This window comes from Haliotis asinina, chromosome 8 (genome assembly GCF_037392515.1).
Source record: "Haliotis asinina isolate JCU_RB_2024 chromosome 8, JCU_Hal_asi_v2, whole genome shotgun sequence".
NCBI classification, from domain to species: Eukaryota; Metazoa; Mollusca; class Gastropoda; order Lepetellida; family Haliotidae; genus Haliotis; species Haliotis asinina.
This window is the reverse complement of record NC_090287.1, coordinates 4,255,447-4,273,638: the sequence shown is the minus strand read 5'-3', so window position 1 is coordinate 4,273,638 and position 18,192 is coordinate 4,255,447. Positions and strand designations below refer to the sequence as shown.

Below are 18,192 nucleotides of genomic sequence, written 5' to 3'. Positions count from 1 at the left end.
ATATATTTTGTGTATTACTACTTATAAATATATATAAGTATTTATTTTATCGGGTTTAAGAAATATCTAGAGTCATGCTGGATATTATCATCTGGGAAAGAAAATAAAAGGATACGGAACTAATCCACGCACCTGCAAAGATATTTTCAAAATGGCGTTGGCCGGTGTGACAGTAACAGTTGAACCTGTGTTAGAACACCAAATTCAAGAAGTAAAGCTCGATGGACAGGAAGTTTACGTACCGTACGGATATTTTATGTTCACTTTATCAATGCACACAATTTATGTTAATGTGAGATGACAGAGTACATCCTACCATAAACAAATACGTTGCGTGCCGTCGTTTGTCATGTTAGTTCAGCGTTGTCTTTGACTTCATTCTGTGTATGGAAAGTTTTCAGGAAAAAGTGACCGTTCCATTTGGGGAAAATCGGGTGTACCTCATTGTTGAAATCATGCCACATCAGCATACTTCCATGGTTTCGACGTGTAGATACTTTCAGCAGGGGTAAACAAGATAATTTCAAAATTTCAGTTTTCATAAAATATGAAACATGTTTTATCCCACTTAACCCTCACTTGAAATGTATGTTGTTTGTTATAGTTATTTGGGGGGGTTAGATTTAGCATAATGTTATAGTTTACCTTTTTATATAAAAATTGCAAACCTTGTATTCTTAGGCATAGAAATTATTAAAGAGAAAGAAATAAGAAACTGAGGCTTTGTCCCAGTCCCTTTTCCTGTAATAATGATGATGTTTACCTTTACCATTACTGAGTGAGTGAGCGAGTTTAGTTTTACGCTGCACTCAGCAATATTCCAGCTATATGGCAGCGGTCTGTAAATAATTTTGTCTGGACCAAACAATCCAGTGATCAGCAACATGAGCATCGATGTGCGCAATTGGGAACCAATGACATGTGTCGACCTAGGCAGCAAGCCTGACCACCCGATCCCATTAGTTGCCTCTTACGACAAGCATAGTCGCCTTTTGTGGCAAGCATAGTTTGCCAAAGGCCTTTTCTATCCCGGGACCTTCACGGGTCTTACCATAACTGAAGGCATGATAGGCATCACTATTTATAAAGAATAATACAAAACATGTTTCGTATTCAGCACAGAAGTTATTGTGACAACACATGTCACTAAGACTAAGATTGGCTACCAGTTAGTCAAGTGACTTTTTACCAAATATATTATAGTGTAATGTGAATGTTTTTTTCAAATATTCAAAAGGAAAGCTTGTTCTTAATTTTGTCAAACATGACAACAAAACGCTAGTTGAAACATTTTGATGATAGTGTGGTAAACAGGGAAAGAATGCATGACCTTAATATTCTTCCCCTTTCTATGCAGGCCATTGTCTATGTCAGAGAACCTCTCAAAGCTTGCACATAAGATTGATTTCTACAAAGATGAGAGCGAGGGAAAGGGCAAACCAACATCAGAAGGAGAGAAAGATGGTGATGAGGAGAAAGTCCTGGCCCCTTTTCAGCCATCTCTGTGGCCCTGGGATTCAGTCCGAAATAAACTTAAGTAAGTGATTTAACACTGTTGGTTTTTAACATGTTTAAAGGTCACATGCAACCAAAAAATCAAATGTAATTAAAACACAGTTATCACTTATTCGATATATATAAATTACATTGCTGATTAACAATAAATAAATAAATAAAATTATAAGCATATAATTGTAAATCAAAAGTGATATATTTTGTACTTAGGATTACCTTCATCGAAATGAAGCAGCCACTATACTAAACCTAGTCAGAGGAAGTGGGCGTGTTAAGTGTGATCATGGTGATGGAGCGTTTTCACTGGCCACTGGTTCATTTGCCAATACGTTTAGCCAGCTCATTGTTTATGGCTTATAAGCCGGATAGGTATTAACTTGACTAAATACTTGTATTGACTATTTACTTGTTTGTGTACGCAACCAAGATTAGACTACTGCTCATGACCTCATACTCAGGGCAGGCATACTGTTTCAAGCTCCTTGAACCTGTTCACTGCGCATGCGTTATGAGCTGTTGAAACCACTTTTTCCCCAGCTGTGGGGGAAAATTAGTGAATCGTTTGAACTCCAGTTTCACAGGCTTTTTCTCATCGCATCATTGTGTTTTACGTTGCGTGTGACCTTTAAACATTGCCAATGCAGAAATAAAAAAAGTTGTATATCCCTGAAAATAGTCTTTGTTCTTCATGCTTATGTTGTGACTCAATGTTTGTAATTTGCTAAATGAAGGAAATTACATGTCATTCACACCTTCTTTGAGCATGTTTAACATATGTCTGAAGTGTATGCAGATTACTAATCATGTTTAACGTGTGTGAAGTGTGTGTTGGTTATTTTGACTGCCTCTGTGGCCAAGGGGATAGAAAATATGCAAGAGGACTAAAGACCTATATTTTGATCCTCAGCCAAATCATGCTGAAAGACTTAGAGGATGGTACTAGTTATCTTTGTTATTGCATGCTGTACCTGGCACTGGGCATTAAAGACAAATTAAGCATAGCTCCCCTTGTTTAAACTCTGTCATGGTACCATCAAACCAGCTTTTGTCCAACGCATATACAGTCACTCCCAGGGCCAGCATGGATGACTCCGGTACATAGGTTGTAGGACTACCTGTGGTAATGTTGGCAGTATACCTATCTGATCAATATTGGTAACAGTTCAAGTTGCTATTGTTCACTATTCATTCTGATTGTACAGACATTCCTTATGAGTTGATTGAAGAATCATTTTACTTCAGTGTCATCATGATCAATTTAGACAGTTGTCAGCTGACATGTATACAGTCAGGCCGCGTTAATCTGGACATTTCTGTTTTTCATCAAAAACGTTCGGATAGTGAAACGTACGGACTACTGAAACAAACTTTTATGATCACAACTACAGTAGGGTTACTTCCCTTTGACATGGCAATACAAAAACATACGAACGTATACAAGTTTATAAAGACTTTATTACAGTTTGTAGACATAATAACTTGAATATTCATATAATAACGAATCAATGCATACAATCATGTTTGGATAGATTATACATACACGTAACAAAACTCACTTGTGAAAGAAATCTATATGACGATAACAGTTCTGAATGGTGGAACTTTTTACTTCGGACCAAGCAGTTTTCTCAGTGCTTCACGGAGATTAAGCATCTGTGGCCGGTCGGCACACTGGATGAAATGCTTGACAAGATATTTCTTGTAGTGGGCCTTGAAAGTTCTCATGATGCCTGCATCCATTGGCTGAATGTGCGATGTGATGTTTAGAGGCAAGAAATTAACGTTCACGTTGGTCAGTTTGACATTGGCACACTTGTGACTGGCAGCATTGTCACAAAGTAAGATCACGTGTCAACCACTTGATTGCATCTGTCTGTCAAATGATCATTGTCAATCACAAAACATATCCGATGTCCGAAATTGTGTTCTTGCTGATAGAATGTCCGAAATCTTGACCAAAATGTTTACACATAAGATCAAAACTGGCTTTAGGGTTTTCTCTCTTTTTTTGTGCGGGACTTGCCATTATGACTGACAAGCGTCAGCTGATCTCATTTTGACACGATCAGTGTTTTATACAGGAAGTAAGCATGACAGGTATTACTCCAACTAACCAAAAGTGAGACCTACTAATTGATCAAAATCACAACCTAATGACATCTTCAACTTGCAAGTGTCACTTAACAATTACCACTGAATGGGGCTCATGGTGTGAAGGGATTATCCGAACCTTTTTGATGTACCGCCGGATTAATGAAACAAAACTATGTGTAATTAGCTAGTCTGTTACAGCTGATTAATGTTCAGATACAGAGAGAGAAGCACCGGATTATTGAATCAACAGGTAGTGAGTTTGCATAGTAAACATGATTGGTTACAGCTAGCTATTGTTCGGATATCGCGGGAATCGGATTGTCGGGGTCCGGACTAACGCTGCCTGACTGCATCTAGCTCTTAAGATATGAGGGGTATCATGTCCTATAGTCTAAGTAAACTTAGGCTCACTATCAGTGTTATTAATGGTAACCATGTCATTATGGTCATCAGGAAGCTGTAAGCCTATATCCCGCAGTTCAGATATCTGTGTGTTATGCATATTTTCATTTGCTGAGAGATCAGTGTCAGTGACGGGAAACTTTTTAAGTCCCGCTGAACCCTAAACAGTAGCTGTTGTCTGATAATTAAATCTGTTTGGCCTTCTCACATTTGATTGGATGGTGTAAGGTCGCTCAAAGGTTAGCTGATGTGAACTTATACTAGGACTTGTAAGACTCTGTAGTTAAATGTGATAAATAATTCTGAGCCTAAGATTACTTAGACAGCCATGTTGTAGAGATATGGGTTTGGGTTCATGGGAAGTAATATTTGACATGTCCCAGCTCTATTTCCGTTCTTCACTCCCATGGCATGGTGGGTATAAATAAACCAGATTCCTGTGTGATGATGATAAGATAGTCTTTTTGCTGTGACAGATCCTCCCTGACAGAGATCAGCGTGTTGTTAGATGTTCTCAACTTGGCCAAAGAGAAACGGTATATGGTTGCTGAAAATGTCTCACAAGAATCACCAGATCAGAAAGTTTCCTTACAACTTCTAGCAAAGAAGAAGGTGAAATATGTTGTTTCATGTGTATATTGATTATGATTAATTACTGTTTCTAATTCAACCCTTTTATTGATACATCAGCTGCTGGTAAGAGTTAGTGAATGACTTTTCTAGAGAATTTATGTAATATGAAGATATTTTGGTTCTCCAAAAATAGGAATATCCTTGCCTTTTGAGATGCTGATGAATATTTTTATAGTTTATTGATACAAGCATATGAATGTCAATCTTGATTGATGATTTAATTTAATAAACCTGTAGATGATAGATTATCATGCTCAATATCAAAAATATAAATTTTTCCTTATCCTGACTCATGCATAGTGGAATGCTTGAATCCCTTGCAGTTCCTTTCAAATCGTTAATCAACCACGAGTAGCCTCCCTTGAGCCCGTGCACTTTGGCACACCAACAGGCACATGACATGCCATGCTCTTCACTCCCTCCTTATTCGCCTTAGAGAACGGACATAAAGGCACCGGGGTCCTGGGGTTCTAATATCAACCAAATTACAGCTGTATTCAGTTTTGTTTATCTGTATATAACAAAAGAACTACCTAAGTGTGCATAACTTATTTGCCTTTTTAACTCAAGTGTTTCATAACATTTGATGAAAACTTGTTTGTGTTGCAAATATCAGTTGTCAGTGGTTGACCCGCATTCCTATTGTCCCTCTTGCACTGACATTTGCTCTTTCAGCTCAAGTTGTTTCCTTTGTCAACAGTTCAATAGTTATATACTACCTGTTCTTAGGCTTGCAGAGGAATATAATAGAAGGCATAACCAAGTCCCATTGAGTAAATATACTAGTACAAGCGCTAGTAATGCTTTATTGACTGATGCTGAAATCCATCATTCAAGTGAATCCGCTAGTGGCTCCCAGGGGTAGTCATCTGATGTAGTGGCATCTATCACCAGTCAGAATAGATCATCGTCTTCTGAGCTGCCGTCATCCCAGGCTATAAGAAGCACAGGGCAGCGTCAAGGGGCAATCGCCAGCCTGACCGGCCAGTGTTTGCAGGTGCGTCCCTTCCGGAAACGAAGCGTAGCGACAAGTCTACACTGGCACTTGGGAAGAAGAAATCGTCAGCTTCAAAGACGTCATCGAGCTCTTCACAGAAGTCAAGGTCCTTCTCTCTGGAGATGCTCCTACCACACGAAGCAGATGTTTTTGACAAACCCCCGATTCTCCTGCCAGATGTTCCAGTCTTCTATCAGCCTGTTACATCGGCTGGTGCGACAGCACTGGTTTCTACTCTGACACAGGACTTTAATCAACCCCTACAGCCATGATACCATAAGCAATACTCTCTCCTTTGACACTTTGCAGTTGTCAGTGTTTACTCGGTCTACTGACATCAGCCTAAGACTTGACATACAAGTGGAGATTGCAGTTATGCCCGTTACAGATTTTTGTCAACGATCACCTGAACATTGCCAACCTGTTTGTTCTACCGGATTATTAGTCATATCTCCCCAGGTGGGCACACAGAGACAGTGTCTATAGGGGAACTTACCTGACAAAGCCAAACTGCATAGTTCATCTCTACATAGATGCATCTCTCCAAGGATGGGGTGCTCATGTTGACAACAAAGTAGCCTTGGGGAAGTGGTCAAGACAAGATAATGCTCTTCTACTCATTAATCTCCTAGAGATGCAAGCAGTGATCAACACAATACAACAATGGTCAAGTTGACTCAGAAATGCCAAACACAGAGTTCACACAGACAGCTTCACGGTGGCATTCTACATGAGTTTGTTACAACTCACGTTTCACCTGTACAGCATCATTAACAAACTGAACATATTTGTGAAAATATGCCACAGACACTCAATCTCAACCACTGCAGCCATCTCCAACAGAATGGATGCTACACCCAGAGGCATTCCGACTCATAATACAGGCAATATGATTCCCAATAATAGATGTTTGCAACCAAGGTCAACAAACAGATACAGACATTTGTGTCACCAGTACTGGATCCACAAGCTCGGGCAACATACACTCTCAGCATACCATGGGAGGGACTTAACGCATATGCATGTCTGCCTCAGTACTACTACCTACTATTACACAAAATCAAGCGGACAACATGCCTACAACTGATTTTGGTCTCACCTTACTGGCCAGCAGGGTGTGGTTTCCCGACCTCCTACAAGATCTCGGAAACCAAACCTTAAAATTACCAGACTGGCTGAATCTGCTGATTCATCCACACACCAAGCAAGTACACGGCAACCCGTCAACATTCGAATCACGTATGGAAAGTATTAAAGCATGTTTGGAGAGGATATTCTGCCAGAGCGGCAAAGGCTGTCACTTTTGCCCTATGCACATCTACTCGGACACTTTAAAGATGATAAGTGGAAGAGATTTGCAACACATGCAAGGTGGAAAGGATTTAATGCAAGTAAAGCATCACATCCTCCAGTGGCAAATATGACATATGTTGCGGCTTACTGCTTGTTCCATTTAAGACATACAAGACACATAAAAGGCTCAACGTTATCAACATAGCTAGTGGCGCTCAGTACTTTTTACTATGCAGACTGGCATAAAGTTGACTAAAGTGTCAGAACTACTGGCGTTATTATGTTTCTTCCTTTTGGAAGACCAACAAAAGAAACTCGAGGCTCCCATCGTGGATCTCATCGTAGCACAACAACATCTTACAAGCGACGCTTATGAGCCTCTAGATCAGACGTCCTTGGACATGATAACACAAAAAACAATGTTTTCTGTTGCCCTGGCAACAGCCGCCTGGATGTCAGAAATGCATGTGCTACATTATGTGTGAAGACGCTTTGAAAAAACAGCACATCAAGCCACTGTGCACTTGATGAGAGATCAGTAACTCAGATGGCATTTTATTGCTAAGTATCAGTTGCTTGGACAGTCTGACAGACAATGTCATATCCCAGCACTGCCTACAGTTATTAGTCCAATTGGGAACTGCTTGATAACAATTATAATGGCTGGGTTGCTTCTGGAAATGTGATACATTGTTTGCTACCTTCACTACCTTGGAGATATCGTCTCCGAAGATGTTGCTGGCATTCACCAGTTCGATCCACTAGCTGTCACACAAAAGTCGCTGAGAAAATCTCACCTTTCTTTATCACGTGACTTGTCAGTGCCAGTACAATCCATGGAGTAAAATGGTTGAGAGTCCATGCACACGTCTCAGACTAGCATGATTATATCCCTGTACTTGTATCCGATATTTGTACCCAAAGAAGGGATTGCTTCTTCCGTGACACATGTATCAAAATGATGAGGTTGCTCTAAGATAACTCATGGGTGAATAATGGTTTTATGGGAACTTCAAGGTATTCAGGTGTTCCACTATGTTTGGATAGAAGAACGAGACAAGCATAATAACCATGAGTCAGATAAGTATGAAGTGTCAATTTTTCATCAGTAAATTACATTGATACGTCATTGCTAAACTTTCTAATTAATGATACCCCTGTCTGAAAATGTACTGGGTAACTGAAATGTGCTGGCAAACTGAAGATAATAGCTAGAATGTTATTGTGTGAGCAACATTCTTAGATATATGGACATTTGAAGGGTCATTTTCTGTCATATCAGTCAAGTTGTATCTGTTTTGAACTGTCAGTGACAAGTAACTCATCATCTACAGAGTCTGATAGAAGCCTCCGCATGCCTTATGAGAGGTGCTGACCGACTGAAGAAATCTCAGATAGATGCCTCTAACAGAACCCAGAATGACTTCCACATTGAACTGCTCAAATTGCGACAGAACTGGAGGCTTAAACGTGTGGGGAATACCATTTTTGGGGATCTCAGTTATAAATCTGGTGAGTCAAGAAACCCTGGTAAGTAATTTGTATTTGTCTTCAAAGTTGTCAGTCATATGTGTAACTAGTATTATATACAGTGTGGGTTCTGGCTCACATAGGTGCACCAGGGCCTAGAAGCTTCTAAACAGACCGGCTTGACTCCCACATCCACAAAAAAAGTAGTGAGAGAGTTTGTGCTTTGTGCAGTACCTTTTTTCCCGTCATTTTTTCTGTATCCATGCACCTGCAAAGTGACTAATTGGAGTGCACTTACACCAGTGACATCTTTAGAGATACTTTTTGCATTCTGGAACTAGATTTGCCCCAACTCAACTTTTTTTTGTGGCTGTGGGAGCCGAGTTGGCCTGTTTAGAGGATTCTAGGCCCAGGTGCACCTATGTCAGACACATGACCAAACCTTCCGAGCCTACTTTCTATTGTCAGCTCAGCATTTAAATGTTTCGTGACATATAGATTAAATGATGAAATTGAAAGATGCTTAACTGAGGTATAACAAATGCACAGTGTTGGTTTGTCTAGGTTTAATTCACTTGTTTGTCTGCAGCTGGTTCCAGGTTCATGCAAGCAGGCACATTCGAGGTTGTGAAAAGTACTGAGTCATCGTTAGAGCAGGAAGCAGGGGGTCCAAAGAGCTGCTTGGAGGTGCACATCCCCAGTGAGCTGGAGGGCGTGGCCTACATCCAGGTAGAGGTCAAGAGTGTCCCAGGTGAGGCCAGTATTTTATTTGGTCATCATTGTCCCTTATAAGTAGCATGCCTGAAAGTCTACTTCCTCATATGTAGTACAGTATTTGTTCTGTAAGTACTTGGTTGTTTTAACATTCAGTTTTTATGTCCATGACTTTAACCTTTGGTGAATAATTAATTCATCCATGTACTTACGATGGAGGAACGTAAAGTATACACATCTACAAAGAAGAAACATTGTGCAGTGGTAGTAATGCTGTTGGAACTCACTCCCTGTCTTTGTTTCAGACATGATGGATCTGACATCGGCGACGCTCAAGATGCCCGCTGGCCTGGGGTCGGTCCCATCTGATGCTTACTGGCAGCAGAAACTAGAAGTAGCACAAAATGTTCTCTTTTGTAAAGAATTATTTGCTCAGGTATTACATGTTGCTTTATTTTTTTGTTAATAGTTGAGTGAATATCGAATGATTATATATGTTTTTCTAGCTTATGTTCCAGTATTTTCTTGCAGTGATGTTTGATCACTTATCACACACTGAATGCATTGAACTACCTCTAGTATGAGAGATTTAAACTTCCTTTCAGTTAGCCAGAGAGGCTGTCCAGGTGAAAGGCACCTCCCCACACATGGTCATCAGCAACCAGATAATAACCAATGTGAGTAATGCGTACAGTTTTGTAGGTACTTGTCATTGTTGAAATGCTGGGGAAGAATACCAACCCCAGTGTACTTTGAAGTGGTTTTACTGTTTGTCATCATGAAAATGTATATATGAAGCAATTTTGGAACACGTTAGCCAGGATATTAGCGAAGCAGGATGAGGTTCTGTGCTTGTATAGCTGTATGGGCCTTTTTGCCCAATATAAAACAGCTGCATTACACACTGCAGGGTGGCAAGATTTGCATGCAGTCCAGAGGATATGTCATATATCTACCAGACCAAATTTGAAGAACCTGTGATTTGATTTGTTTAAACATTGTAATGTTTAATGCCATGCTAACAATATACTGATGAATGGTTCTTGCAGGTGTTTCCGGGGATTCAGCTATGCATAGTGCTCTGTCATTATACAGGAAAGGAAAAGAAGGTAAATATTCTTAACTGACTTAAAAAATGTGTGAGACACTGTGAGATATATTACACATTGACAGCAGAGATATGTCAGGCAGCCACATGAAGGATGTTTCTGTGTATGTCATGATTCTTGATCCATCATTTTCAGAATGGGGATGGTCCGGTATGTTTGTTTTCAAAAGCTATTGAGTTGCACCATGAAATTAAGAGGCAGATACAACAGTATTTTGTGCAAAATATCATACTGGAGTAAGAGTCCAAAATGACATACAAGTAGAAAGGGAGAATGATTGTTACATACTCACTGTGAACTAAGAACTTAAGGACACCTGTAGATTATACACCTGCAGATACTGTGGACCAGGGAGTTCAGTACACCTCTAGCTTGCACACCTGTAGACACTGTGGACCAGGGAGTTCAGTACACCTCTAGCTTGCATACCTGTAGACACTGTGGACCAGATAGTTCAGTACACTTCTAGTTTGCACACCTGTAGAGTTAAGTAGAGTTACAGTTAAGTAGACATGTAGCTTGCACACCCATAGGCACCCATGGACCAAAGAGTTAAGGTCCTTTCTGTGGTGTTGTGTAGATGCCTCTGTCACCTCAGAAGCTGGAGCACAACCACGTCCTGGAACACTCACTGCACCAACTCCTGAGAGAGGTCCACTACCGCAACGTAAATCTTGATCCACCACACCCTATGTTTGCCACGCTTGGTATGACAAAGCGCCGACGTCTGGCCGGACCTCAAGGCGTCACACGTGGGGAACTCATACAGATGGCAGCACGATATGGCAGATCAAGGTGAGCTGATTACCATAAGGCTTTGATGACATTTGCATTATCATTATCAGTGCAGATGTTATATCATTGCCAACTTTACATCCCATTGTAGTTGATCATTACTGATATTTAGACTGACACTATTAACTGTCTTGTTTTAGAGCCCATAATGCTGAACACCAAGGTTCTGTTGTCTGCATAGGTACACTGTGTGTATCCCAGTTGTTGTGGAATGTACTGTGACATATCTAAAACATTGCTCAAAGCAAAACCATAATCATGTTATGTTTAGGACATCAGATGTTTTTCAACTTTTTGCTCATGTGTGGCTGATTGGTCTGATAAAACAGTGTCATGGACATCATGTTAACTTCAAACAAGGATAAACAGTGTGGTGTCATTGTCACCAGCAGAGGTCCAGAACATGAAATCTAGGTTAGACCTGCTCCTCAGCATCCATACTTGTCGCAAGAAGCAAATAGGTCAAATTGGTTGGAGCATGTTCTTGTATCTCTGTTTTAGGGATTGTTGTTTTTGAGGTCAGTCACTTGATTGTTTCATTCTGAATTGATAGTGTACAAACTGTCATCATAATATGGCTCAATGCAGATTAACTAAAGAAACAAGGCCAAGGTCTGCAAAATAATAGAGGTTGATACACATCCATTGATGAGAAATAATCCAGACTGGTGATTGATATGTTCTGGTATGTTTACTCCCCAGTGACACCCTGTTGGAGCAGATCATCAAACAGACCAAACATGCTGTGCTACGAGTCAGGTGAGGAGCATGGCTGACACTTTATATTTTGTAGAAATGTTTTGTTTGGTTGTAGGAATGGCTAGAATTATTAGGAAAGGGATTTTTCAGTTTTGATTTTTATATTTGGCTTGGTTTTTCAGAACGATGCATTTGATAGATGAACTTGCTGTGTCAATTCAAGACCCACAGATCACTGCTCACTGGAACTGCCTGAACAACAGTCTGCAGTCTAGTGTGCGCATCAACATAACTTCATATGGCTACGAGAGTGTCAGGTAGGCTGGGCAGATGATAAATGGTTTTCGGGGTAGGCAGGATAGTGTCAGGGTGGATGGAAAGGAACTGGAGTAGGTCAGACAGACTGTTTATGTTACATATTTCTGGGGCAAGTTTGACAGTGTCTGGGGAAGGACTGACTGTGTGTGTGGCAGGTCTCACAGTATCAGGCAGGGGGTCAGTATCAGCAGGGATCAGTATCAGCAAGGGGTCAGACAGTATCAGCAGGGGGTCAGGCAACAGTTAGGGACAGGTCAGACAGTATCAGGAGGGGTCAGACATTGTCAGGAGGGAATCAGACAGTATCAGAAAGGGATCAGACAGTATCAGCAGGGGTCAGACAAGTGTTATGGACAGATCAGACAATATTGGACAAAGGTCAGACAGTATCAGCAGTGGATCAGGCAAATGTTGGGACAGGCCAGACAGTGTTTGGGACAGGTCAGACGAATGTTGGGACAGGTCAGACAGTGTTTGGGACAGGTCAGACGAATGTTGGGACAGGTCAGACAAATGTTGGGACAGGCCAGACAGTGTTTGGGACAGGTCAGACGAATGTTGGGATAGGTCAGACGAATGTTGGGACAGGTCAGACGAATGTTGGGGACAGGTCAGACAGTGTTTGGGACAGGTCAGACGAATGTTGGGACAGGTCAGACGAATGTTGGGGACAGGTCAGACAGTGTTTGGGACAGATCAGACAGTGTCAGGGGCAGGTAAGACCGTATCGGGAGGGGGCCAGACAGTATCAAGGGCAGGTTTTACCATGTTGGGTGCCAGTTAGACAGTGTCAGAAGGGTCAGATAGTGTCGTGGAGACAGTGTGACAGTGTTTCAGGTAAGTGGTAATGTCACAAACTTGCAAAGTTGAATTATTATGGGCACTAGATTGTGTTTATTTATATATTCATGTCGAGGATGTCGTAAGTGGTCATTCTTTGTCATGTTGCCATTGTAGGGTTGGTCTGATGTAACTGAACACCTGAGTGGAGTTTAATGAGTGGTTTGATTTTGTTTGCAGGACACACCTGAGTTTGGTGATTGGAGTGGACTCCATCCAGGTAATACTGAAAGATGGGCGGACGTGTACACTGTCATTTGAAGACAAGGAACTGAAGGATCTGATCCACTGGCAGGTAAAAACTCATGTTGCTGCTTGTGTCAGGGGCGTAGCTATCATTCTGAAAAAAGCTTTGCAACTTACCAGACCGACACAAAAATACTGGCTTGCTGCACTCCTTTTTTAATTCAAATACATGTAACAGAGCGGTGTGTGTGTCTTGAAGGCCTTCCTTATACGAGGCTAATAAACGACAATGGTGCAGAGGTTTCTAGTTCGCTAGCTTCTGATAAGAAGGCCTGAGTTTAGTATTAAGGAGGTCTGGGGTCCTTCAAATTTGCTCCTATAGTCTTTGAATCTACGGACTTGTAGAATGCTTTGTCTTTGAGAGTAAGGAAGATCTTATGATGTTCCTCCTGTATTCTGAATGATGTTTTGTGCTTGATTTCTTTGATGTTGAACCTTGATTCCCAATTTGTCTGTGATATTGAACCTTGAAGTTGATTCCCAGATTGTCATTGATTTTGAACCTAGAAGTTGATTCCCAGATTGTCTGTGATGTTGAACCTTGATTCCCAGATTGTTTGTGATGTTGAATCATGCTTTATACCAGTGCTCATGTCTTTCACCAGAGTGGTAAAAGAAAGCAATCACATCATTTTGAACACATCAAACTGACACTATGTCACATATATTTAATGCAGCTGGCACATTATAACACTTGCTCACTGGTTACAAGGGAGACATGGGTTGATGTACCCTCTCTTCAGCCGTGGCGAACTTTAAGGTCACATGCAACGCAAAACACAACTTTGTAGATTCTGATACCTTTTGGAATGGACTTACAGAAACAAATTATCAAAAATGCAATTTGAACTTATAATGTTGAAAAATAATGTGATGAAAAAAAGTCAGCAAAATTGCAGTTCAAACTATTCACTAATTTTCCTCCAGCGCTAGACCAAAAAGTGGTTTCACCAGCTGTGCTGTGCTGCACTGTGCCAATAGCACGTGTGCAGGGATTAGGTTCGCAAGGCTTGAACCGGGAACAAGTGAAGGATTATTGATGTGGTCAAAGCTGAAAAACAAGAGATGTTTTTGTTTTTTTTGTGATTACAACCATCTTGGTTCGGCAGTAGTAAATATACACTGCCCCCCTGCATGCAGATCTGCAGACCAAGCTTTCAAGATAGTGTAGCATTAGAAATACTAATTTCATTGCTAAAAATTGCTCAGCTTGAAAACGGAAATGTTATAATACATCTCAATAGAAAGATAGAAAATATATGTTGATTGTGACAAGCTGTCTCTGTCACAGACAAAAACTCAATATCTGTTTTATTGACATTGATGTGTGTGCCTGCCTGTCTGCTGATATGCAATACGCAGCTTCAGTCATTGACCACATGCAATTTGAACTTAACACCTTTCAGCCTATACACCATAAACAGAATACACAGATTTTTGGCTCATGTACCTGGGTTCTGTCTCTGTCACATTATGTAATTAGACAGACAGACAGGTGCGATTATTGTACACATGACGTTTTATTATGTCTGTGGGTTGCAATCAAACTGCATCCATTTTTCCTGAATGACTGGATTGGAGAGAAACCAGTGCAAACTCCCATTGTCAGTGTCAAGTTCTGCTTTGAGCTTAGACGAATGCCTGTTTCCAGCCCTAACACAGTAGTTCACCATCTCAGTATTTGTTGATTGGATTGAATGGAAATGTAGAGAGGATGTTTTTAAAACCCAACATCTCTAAGTACATTATTTATGGATAACAAGTTATGTAAATGTTGCAACGTATCAGTATGGATTCTTGTAGCGTTTTGACTCTTCAATGACAACAGTACATGAATCCATACTGAAACATCACATCATATACAAAGAAAGAAGATTTTATCCATAAAAATAAACTTACTTTCTTATTACTCACCATACTTCTGAAATGCCAATCAAATGCATCATCCCTATATACTCATAATGAGCCTTCTGTGTATGGACAAAGGAACCAGTCAATGAAAAGTCTTTGTTACACCTGAGTGCACACCCACCCATTATGGCTAGGTTTGATCTCCTGCGTGCTTTGTTTCGAGGGAAGTAAACTGAAGTACGCATTATTGCACTTTTGATTCAGGATTGGAAGCTTATATTTTTGTTGTTATTATGTGTCTTAAACAAGTGATAATTGTGTTTTGATTATGTTTGGTTTTTTTTCGTTGCATGTGACCTTTAAAGAAACTTAGAGGGTACATCAACCCATGAGTCCCAAGGGAAACAACATGTTTATCGTACTGTACACCTCAATGTTAGTTTTGAACTGCTTGAAGCACAGATATCTGATCATGATAAGGAGTACCAGAGTTAGGCAACAGCACATGAAGTGAAAAACAAATTCCCACAGTTCAGCATTTCCAATGGGTAACATAGAAAATGTTACTTGCATGTAAACTGGGTAAACTGATTGGCTCTGCCAATCACAAAGTGTATGTGATAATAACTGATGTGTCGCCCTGTTCAGGTGTCACAGTTCCACGTCTTGGTGGTACAGCAGCTGGTCAAGTTTCAAGGTTGGATGCTGCTGTCCCTCAGTGGCGGCATCGGATCTGGGGACATGGAGACATTCGGCACCGCGGCTTCCATCATGTTTGCTTCTCCCAAAGGAGACAGGTGGGTAACTCTCAGAACCACTTTACAGCACTCTAAAATATAGTAACATTTTGTTTATTCGGCATGGTGCTGAAAACAGATGAATACTTTTGTAAGTCTTCTGTTTGTGGGAGGAGACAGCAGTTGGGAATAGGGTGGTGATAAATCTTGGCTTAGGTGTCATTGTAGCCTGAAGTCCCATAGCTGTTACAGGTGAAGACTCAGGACATCAGGACGAAGTGGTGGGTGCTGGATCATGCCATGATAGTATAGTAATGGATAGTCAGACTCACTGTCCATGTAGTTACATGTCATGGTATTCTGAGTGTGTAGAATGATGCTTACGTTGTCACTGGAAAGTGTGGTCCATTATTTAAAGACCGCCATTATTCAGCTTAAATATTGCAGAGTACAGCATTAAACACATGAAAGAGATGAAATGACTAACACCTGAGTCCTGTTCTTCCAGAGTACTTGCGTTAAAGAGTGGACCATCAAGTGGGCTGTCACTTTCTTTGAAGAACCTTGATCCCTGCGAGTACAACAAGTCGTCGCCCGTCACAGACCCCAAATGGTACAATCTCGGTGGACAGTTTAAAGCTATTAATCTGGACAGACTAGAAGGGAGGAACTTTGCTAGCAAGATGGACATGTTAATGGCTAAACTGACGTCAGGATGAAGGGTTATGTTGTCACATTGCCAGTAACTTATGACCTGAAAGTGTCATATTGGGAAATAATGGATATGATACCATAGTGTCCAGCATTCTTCATCCAGTGTGAAAATGCAAAGGCTTTGAACCTTAAAGGATGTGTGAGGTTCACAAAAAAGAAACAGAGAGAATTGGAGGCCAGATGTGAGCAGTTCATGCACAGGTTACCTTGGAAACATTTCATTGTGGGAAGGTCAAGGTTTCTGTAATGGCATAGATCAAGGTCAAAGTTCATCCATGTGATTAGACATCATGTGTGTGAAGTGACACAGTTGTATCAAGTGAAGGTTTTTATGTGACCTTTTCTATGACTTTCCTTGTCATTGTCCTTGAAATGATCAAGGTCAGTGAGAACAACCAGTGTTAAGAAATTCCCTTATATTGCCATTGGCTCAATGTGTGAAACATTTTCAGTTTGTAAAGCTTATGGACACAGCTTTGAAAAAGGTTTTCACGACTATTGACATTTGTTTCATGACAAGAAGAATCGTTCATCCATTGATCAGTCTCATTCTGTGTATTGTGACATTTTCATAAACTTGTATATTTTGTACCTATGGAACATTGTTGAATCATTTAGTGAGTATGCAGAGATACTCCTGTAGAGATATGTTAATCATTGGCATGAAGCAATGTTTTCAGTGAAAATGAAAATAAGAGAGGATAAAAATGTTTTTATTTTACACTGAAATTACTGAATGCAACTTTATGCATTGGTTCACATTTATTAAGTGTATGGACAACCAGGTTAAAAGTTTGTAATCATCCTAGTTCAGTATTTCACATGGTATTTGCCACAGTCATGTTTCTAGATTGGTGAGCACCATACACATGCTGGCAGGTTCCACCAATGTGGTAAATTTTTAAGCCTCACTTTCAGGCTAACACTCTAATGTTATTGTGAAAGGATGTGTAAGGAAAATCACTCTCTAACGCTCTATAACACTACAACTGTGCATGTCAACATGTGTAAATATGTTGGCAGTCATTATTCTCCACAACCTGATCTTGCATTTGCACAAAATGTAGGCCATGAGCTGAAAATGTATCCATGAAGTCAACATCATTTTAATTGCCATTAACAATGGGATTTTCTGTTAGTGGTGTTGCCACGTGATACCTTTATACTTCCACCTCCCAGGTGAGGACATTCTCCCCACCTCTTTGGTCGCAATGTGATGCCCATTTCTGGTGTCTCCCTCTGTCATATTGATGGAATATTGCTGAAAGCCGCATAACCCAAACTCCCTCACTCACTCCCAGTCACCTATAACCCCTTGCACTATTATCAGTGATACTATCATTGCTGTGCAAGTGAAACGTGGATTAATGTGCAAAAAATGTATACAATGCTACTGCTAGTCATGTTTTGGACACCAAAGCCTGGTTGATTGTGAGTTTGAAACGAAATATGAGGTGTTGCTCCATGTCAAGCCAGATTCGTGATATACTGCCGCTGTCTAAACTCAACCAAATGGTCACCAGTGTTGTCCTGTAGATATCATCTCCATAAAGATGCTCTGACTTTCGATGAACATTGAATATCTTGCAGTTTCGTTTGGCGTCATTCATGTTTGTAGTATAGACAAGGCGCGTACACAAAGGTTTTCGGCGGATTCGTCATTACATTTAGTCTTAAGTATTTTCGCAGACACTTAATACACTGAAAAGAAAAAAAAATAGTTAGAGGATGTTCCGCATACTTTGCATTCAATACGCGTGTGTGC

The 18,192-nt window shown here is 40.5% G+C and overlaps 1 protein-coding gene across 2 annotated transcripts; it reads left to right on the top strand.

Moving 5' to 3' along the window:
- The first annotated feature begins 132 nt into the window (after window positions 1-132).
- LOC137294735 (mediator of RNA polymerase II transcription subunit 17-like) lies at window positions 133-17,135 on the top strand. Of its 2 annotated transcripts, none has more exons than XM_067825825.1 (14): window positions 133-243; window positions 1,358-1,537; window positions 4,488-4,623; window positions 8,269-8,446; window positions 8,994-9,155; window positions 9,424-9,554; window positions 9,724-9,795; window positions 10,168-10,227; window positions 10,808-11,022; window positions 11,725-11,781; window positions 11,904-12,038; window positions 13,060-13,174; window positions 15,625-15,773; window positions 16,222-17,135. In XM_067825825.1, the coding sequence occupies exons 1-14, from the start codon at window positions 152-154 to the stop codon at window positions 16,430-16,432; spliced, it is 1,893 nt and encodes a 630-aa protein (XP_067681926.1). In that variant the 5' UTR covers window positions 133-151; the 3' UTR covers window positions 16,433-17,135. The 2 variants fall into 2 exon arrangements, with proteins under 2 accessions (XP_067681926.1, XP_067681927.1); XM_067825826.1 differs by having other exon boundaries at window positions 143-243; window positions 10,826-11,022; window positions 16,222-17,113.
- The last annotated feature ends 1,057 nt before the right edge of the window (window positions 17,136-18,192 follow it).